Source organism: Homarus americanus, unplaced genomic scaffold (assembly GCF_018991925.1).
Source record: "Homarus americanus isolate GMGI-L3 unplaced genomic scaffold, GMGI_Hamer_2.0 scaffold32583, whole genome shotgun sequence".
NCBI classification, from domain to species: Eukaryota; Metazoa; Arthropoda; class Malacostraca; order Decapoda; family Nephropidae; genus Homarus; species Homarus americanus.
In genome coordinates, this window is record NW_024713129.1 from 11,140,841 (window position 1) to 11,147,214 (window position 6,374).

General features: G+C 44.3%; 1 protein-coding gene across 1 annotated transcript; it reads right to left on the bottom strand.

The window, feature by feature from the left end:
• Positions 1-1,456: 1,456 nt before the first annotated feature.
• Positions 1,457-3,249, bottom strand: LOC121871102 (cuticle protein AMP4-like). The gene is made up of 3 exons (XM_042373254.1): positions 3,217-3,249; positions 1,978-2,180; positions 1,457-1,764 (listed from the first exon to the last, which is right to left on the bottom strand). The coding sequence occupies exons 1-3, from the start codon at positions 3,223-3,225 to the stop codon at positions 1,569-1,571; spliced, it is 408 nt and encodes a 135-aa protein (XP_042229188.1). The 5' UTR covers positions 3,226-3,249; the 3' UTR covers positions 1,457-1,568.
• Between the last annotated feature and the right edge of the window lie 3,125 nt (positions 3,250-6,374).

A 6,374-nucleotide genomic window follows, 5' to 3' on the forward strand; every position in this document is an offset into this window, starting at 1 on the left:
CCTTAATGGCAGCAATACTATCACAAAGACTTGGGTAATCTGACTATCATGAATTTGTAAAAAGAAAAAGGAAAAAATAGAGCCAACATTAACAACAAAAACATTAATGACAACAACAACAACAAAAGCAATAACAAGAACAAGAACAAGAACAACAACAACAACAGCAACAACGTAAAAGTTTGAATAAGGTGAAGTATAAATTTTTTAACATTGAGACTAAGTTAATATGACAAAAGGATTGACAGCACTTAACTCTAAATTCAGCCGGAGGTAAACTTTAGTGTCAATCCCGGCCACCAGGGACTGCCATCACTTAAAAACAGGTCCAACTTGTGAACTACTGCCTCTGATGGTTATTAATTGTCTATTGACTTAAATAAATATATATAAACAAGTGACCAACAATATGTAATAACTCACATAATAAATGTCTCTTTGTTAGATATAAATTTACTGTATTTTTTTTAAACTTGAAAGTAATATTTTTTCAATGAGTCGTACGAGGAGAAAATATTCGTAATGTACACACACACACACACACACACACACACGACTGACAATTGACGAGGACACAGAAGGAGAAAACAACTGGCAGGAGGAGTTAGTTAATGGGGCGCTGGATCCTGTGGACAACCCGCCATGACTCAGCTCAAGAGAAATGTTCACAAAAAAATCGAATTCAGCATCACACACTTACCTGAGGTGAACACGCCGAGTGTCAGGTGAAAATACTCCCTTAATGAGCAAGGATCCTCCCGGGCACCATAAATAAATACATAAATTGAAAAGCAAAAAAAAAAAAAAAAAAACAGATAAGGAATGAAAACAGTAAACTATAAATATTGTGTTGTCAATAGTAAGAGAAACAATTGAGACCCTGCAATTGTGTGTAAATGAGGCAGAAAGTCAGATCAGCAACCTGGGACTTGGCCACAATTTTCGTGATGCCATATGGCAGCAGGGTCTACCATTAGACAACACATTATGCTTCCAATATCTTCCCAGGGGGTAGTACCTCCCTGTTTGGTAGCTACCTACTACCTACTACCTACTACCTTTATATGAGATCCAGTTAAAGGACCAAAATCCTAATGTTGTTGTGGGGATGTTCAGCCCGAGGCCACGGACAGTTACTGTAGGTCATGGTAAACAAAATACTTTATAATGTTCGAAGGTTTATTCTTATTTTAACATGAAGTTATTCCGGTTGAACTCGGGTTAAGTCGGCCTTGTTGGTGACGCTGGTGGTGTGAGTGGTGGTGGTGGGGGCTGGGAGGTGTGGGTGTGGTGTGGGTGGTGGTGTGGGTAGGGAGGTGTGGGTGGTGGTGTGGGTTGGGAGGTGTGGGTGGTGGTGTGGGTTGGGAGGTATGGGTGGTGGTGTGGGCTGGGAGGTGTGGGTGGTGGTGTGGGTTGGGAGGTGGGTGGTGGTGTGGGGTTGGGAGGTGTGGGTGGTGGTGGGTTGGGGAGGTGTGGGTGGTGGTGTGGGTTGGGAGGTGTGGGTGGTGGTGTGGGTTGGGAGGTATGGGTGGTGGGCAGCAAGGGCGTCACAGAAATTCAGGAAGAATTTACTTTCTGTTTGATCTGAATCCAAACTGATCGTAAGTGATTCCGAGGGCGCGCTGCTCCTCAGCGAAGCGGATCTGCTCGATGGCGTGGGCGGGGAGGGGGTGGGCGGTGGGCAGCAGGGAAGACTCGGGCTGGAAGCCGTCCTCGTTGGCGATGTAGCGGACCTCAGCGATGGTGCCGTCGGGGAGGGGGAACCTGAAGGATGAATAAATATAATTAGAAAACTAATTGTAAGTTAGACACAAATGACTAAACCTAAAACAAAGTGTCATGTTTGACGTCAGTCATCAGCGACTCTATGAGTGGTATAGTAGTGACTACAAAGATAGTAACCATTAAGACACTTGAATCAACACTGACTCAACACTGCATGACCACAGTCTGCATCATGCAGGTATTATATTTTACCTGAAGACGCCCTGCATGTTGCTCTGGCCAGCTGAGCCAGGGGTGCCGGATGCTTCCACAGCGATGCCGTTGTCGGCCTCAAAGGCATATTGGAAGTTGCCGTCACCGCTGTCCTGACGGTCGTCACGGAGGATCACTACTGGTGGGAGGTCGACGAACTGAGGAGCGGCGACGGCCACGGCGGCCAGGCAGGCGAGGATGACCTGAAGGCGGAGTAAGACTGATAAATGACTTCCTGCCACGACCCAATCTTCAGGAAATTAAAGGATAATGATAGGAATGAGGATGGACGATGAAGACTCTCCTAGAGAGACGAGAATGAAACACCATAACAAGAGGAGGCTACCCAGGTGTGTCACTGATTAAGGCCACCTGTAGTGCTTAGGGAGTTAACCTTCCTCAAAGGGTTAAATTATAATACAAGAATTTCAAAGTTACCACAGCAGGTGAAGGCCTCATTACTAACACATCAGATGAACAGAAAGGGTGTTCACTACTCAGTCAGGGCGTGAATGGCTCAAAGCCTTCCTCAATAAAGGTTAGGTTAAGTTAGGTTAAGTTTCGTTATATTATATTGGGTTAAGTTAGGTCAAGTTATGTTAAATTAGATTAAGTTATGTAAGGTCAAGTTAGATTGTGGGTCTACCTGATATGTAGTCAACAGAGAGATACAGTGTGCCAGCTTGTGAACGTAAGTGGGGTACACTTTGCTGTGGTATTAATACGAGTCAGCGGGGTACTAGAACCCTTAATTATCAGACTAGAACCCTTAATTATAGCACCCAAAGACTTATTATAGCACTAAACATATCCTAATGCTTCTATTACTCTCAAGTATAATAATAATACTTCAAGTTTTAGTAATGGAAGTTGTAAGACGGTTTTCCTGGAGGCTGATGATTCACAAGTAGTTGTTGTTGGTGGTGGTTGTAATAACTGTTGTGGTTGTGTCTTATGTTTGGACTTTAAGACTTACAGCCTTTTGGTATAAGAGCGGAATTAATAGTAGTTGAAGTAGTAATAGTAATAGTCATAGTAATGATAGTAGAAGTAGTATTAATAGTATTAGATGTCGTAAATGGATTAATATTAGTATTTGTTTTAGTAATATGACTAGTAGTAGTTGTAGCAGCCGTAGTAGTAGTAGAAGTAGTAATAGTAGTAGTAGTCGTAGTAGTAGCACAAACAACAATATACCAACACAAGGGTGAGAGTCGGGGAAGACAATGGTATACTCACGAGCTTCATGTCTGGTCCGGAGAGAGGCGAGGTGGACAGTGATGCTTCACCTGGTGGACCTCCCTTAATATATTTACCCCTATCCCCCCTTACCCCCTTTACCCCCCCTACCCCCCCTCCCCCCCTCCTTCCATCCTCCCCAAGACACACGTTGTCCCTATCCTAAGAAGTGGGCGGGATTTCCGTAGAAAGTGGGAGGAGCTTATGGTTCTGTGGAGAAGTGTTCACCTCGACGTAAAATTCCATGAAATATTTAATCAATCATCTTCAGTCACTCGTGATTAAGTTCTCGTATAGAAGAGTATTTTGATTTTGAGTTTGAGTTTGGGAGTTTTTTTTGAGAGGAGTTACAGGAAGTATTCAGTGAGGAAAATTGGATAAAATTGTGATTAAAGAGAGAGGAGGAACTAGTGATTAAGACCAGGAAGGAGGGAAGAAGAGAGGGTGGGGGGTGGAGGAAGGAGGGAAGAAGGAGGTAGGAAGAGGGTAGGTGTTAGCCTTGATGTGGGTGAGAAGGAGAAGGTTCAGGTATAATGATAAGTGGCAGTCAAGTGATGGCGAGATACTGGTCACACACACACACACACACACACACACACACACACACACTCACACACTAGTTCGTCACGTGTTTGTTATTTTACCTAATTCAGCCATCAGCCATTAGTAATAGATCGAGCCAGACGAGAGAGAGAGAGAGAGAGAGAGAGAGAGAGAGAGAGAGAGAGAGAGAGAGAGAGAGAGAGAGAGCTTACTCACTTTTAAGGCATCTGTAAAAGCAATTAATCTAATGAGTCCCTTAACTTACTCACACACACACACTCCACGTTCCATTTACCTCAGCAGTTTACTCACCAATGGCCTCCACACTGACTAAGAAGCCATTTATTCATCTTATATACTCATCAATGGCCTATACACTCGTCTCACTTATTAATTTCACTCATTCACTCACTTACAGTTCACCTTAACACTTCTTTATTCATTTACTCCTTTGGTTGATAGTAAACTCAGTGAGTATATTTTGTAGCTATGATAATATAACATAATATAATGATGACCTCTTGAGTATAATGAATGAGTGCAATGATGTTGATAACTTAATACCCCGAGTACGATGATTTAAACCCTTGAGTACAATGAATGAGTACAATGACTTTGATATCTTAACCCCTTGAGTACGATGATAGCGTGTAATAATATAAATATCTTAACCCCATAAATGCGAAGACTTATTTTCTTGAGTACAATCAATTCATCTCTTGAGTACGATATCTCAGTTACTGGAATACGATAACTAAGTTGTTTGAGTACGATTACATTGTACTCAGGAAAGATGTCATGGTATTCAAGGGAGGCAAAGGAAGAGGCTGATGAGGAAAAAGGTGGACGGGAATGATGGTGGGTATAGAAGAGGGAGAGGAGGAGGGAGAATAAGGGATATAAACACAGTGTAATGAGACCAGGAAATAACAGATGATTGATGGCAGTGGTAGAGGTTAGGTTAGGTCGCCTGCAACTATACATGGTACAGTGGCAGGCGCATCCTTAGTCTAGTAGCAATAAGGAGGTTCACTAGAGGCATTCTGGGAGTTTTAATACGATGTAAATAAGCACAGCGTTGCAACATCTCACCAAATGCATCAGAAACTGTACCAGGTATAAGTGCAGGCGTCTGTACACTTTACAAATATAACACACACCACCACACGGTGTCCCCATGACTATGTGAGGTCCTTCATATCAACACCCGAGGACGAGTTACTACACCACGTGAACACCACACCACCTGGTGTCTCCATGACCACGTGAGGTCCCTCATATCAACACCCGAGGACGAGTTACTACACCACGTGAACACCACACCACCACACGGTGTCCCCATGACTACGTGAGGTCCCTCATATCAACACCCGAGGACGAGTTACTACACCACGTGAACACCACACCACCTGGTGTCTCCATGACTACGTGAGGGCCTTCATATCAACACCCGAGGACGAGTTACTACACCACGTGAACACCACACCACCTGGTGTCTCCCATGACCACGTGAGGTCCCTCATATCAACACCCGAGGATGAGTTACTACACGTGAACACTACACCACCTGGTGTCTCCATGACCACGTGAGGGCCTTCATATCAACACCCGAGGACGAGTTACTACACCACGTAACACACACCACCCGATGTCTCCATGACCACGTGAGGGCCTTCATATCAACACCCGAGGATGAGTTATACACCACGTGAACACCACACCACCTGGTGTCTCCATGACCACGTGAGGGCCCTCATATCAACACCCGAGGACGAGTTACTACACCACGTGAACACCACACCACACGGTGTCCCCATGACTACGTGAGGTCCCTCATATCAACACCCGAGGACGAGTTACTACACCACGTGAACACCACACCACCATACGGTGTCCCCATGACCATGTGAGGTCCCTCATATCAACACCCGAGGACGAGTTACTACACCACGTGAACACCACACCACCTGGTGTCTCCATGACCACGTGAGGTCCCTCATATCAACACCCGAGGACGAGTTACTACACCACGTGAACACCACACCACCTGGTGTCTCCATGACCAGTCCAGGCCCGGGCCATCAACTGTAAACTATAATAATTTGTATGTTTAATCCATGTTCCTTCTTCTGTCAGTAATGAAAGCGTTTGTTAAACGACCCACCCACCCCATGTCTTTGTATGTAATAATTAATTTTTGTCCAATGTATATTTTCAACCTTCGGGATGCAGACTTTTTCAATAAACCGTTAATTATTGTTATTATTATTATTATTGTTATTATTATTATTATTACACACACAAAACACAAAGGCTGTAAAGAAAAGTGGATAAAAAAGACAAAGACGAATAAACACATTGACAAGAACAATTTATTTTATTTGTCTTATATTTTCTTTACTCTCACTTCTCTGTCTCGTTGATCAGGGGCACAGAAGCTTCCAAGGCGTTAGGTAAACAGAAAAGGAATGGAAGGGGGAGGAGAAGAAGGTGAGGAGGAGGAGGAGGGAAGGGAAGGGGAGGAGATGTGGGGAGAGGGGAGGAGACGGGGAGAGGAGGAGGAGGCGATGAGGTAAGGGAAGGGGAGGAGATGTTGGGAGAGGGAAGGAGACGGG

What these genes read in the sequence shown, in the direction of transcription:
- LOC121871102 (XM_042373254.1), bottom strand. An exon ending in AACATGCAGGGCGTCTTCAG is followed by an intron (nt 1,765 to 1,977) that starts GTAAAATATAAT and finishes TTCATCCTTCAG; the next exon opens with GTTCCCCCTCCCCGACGGCA.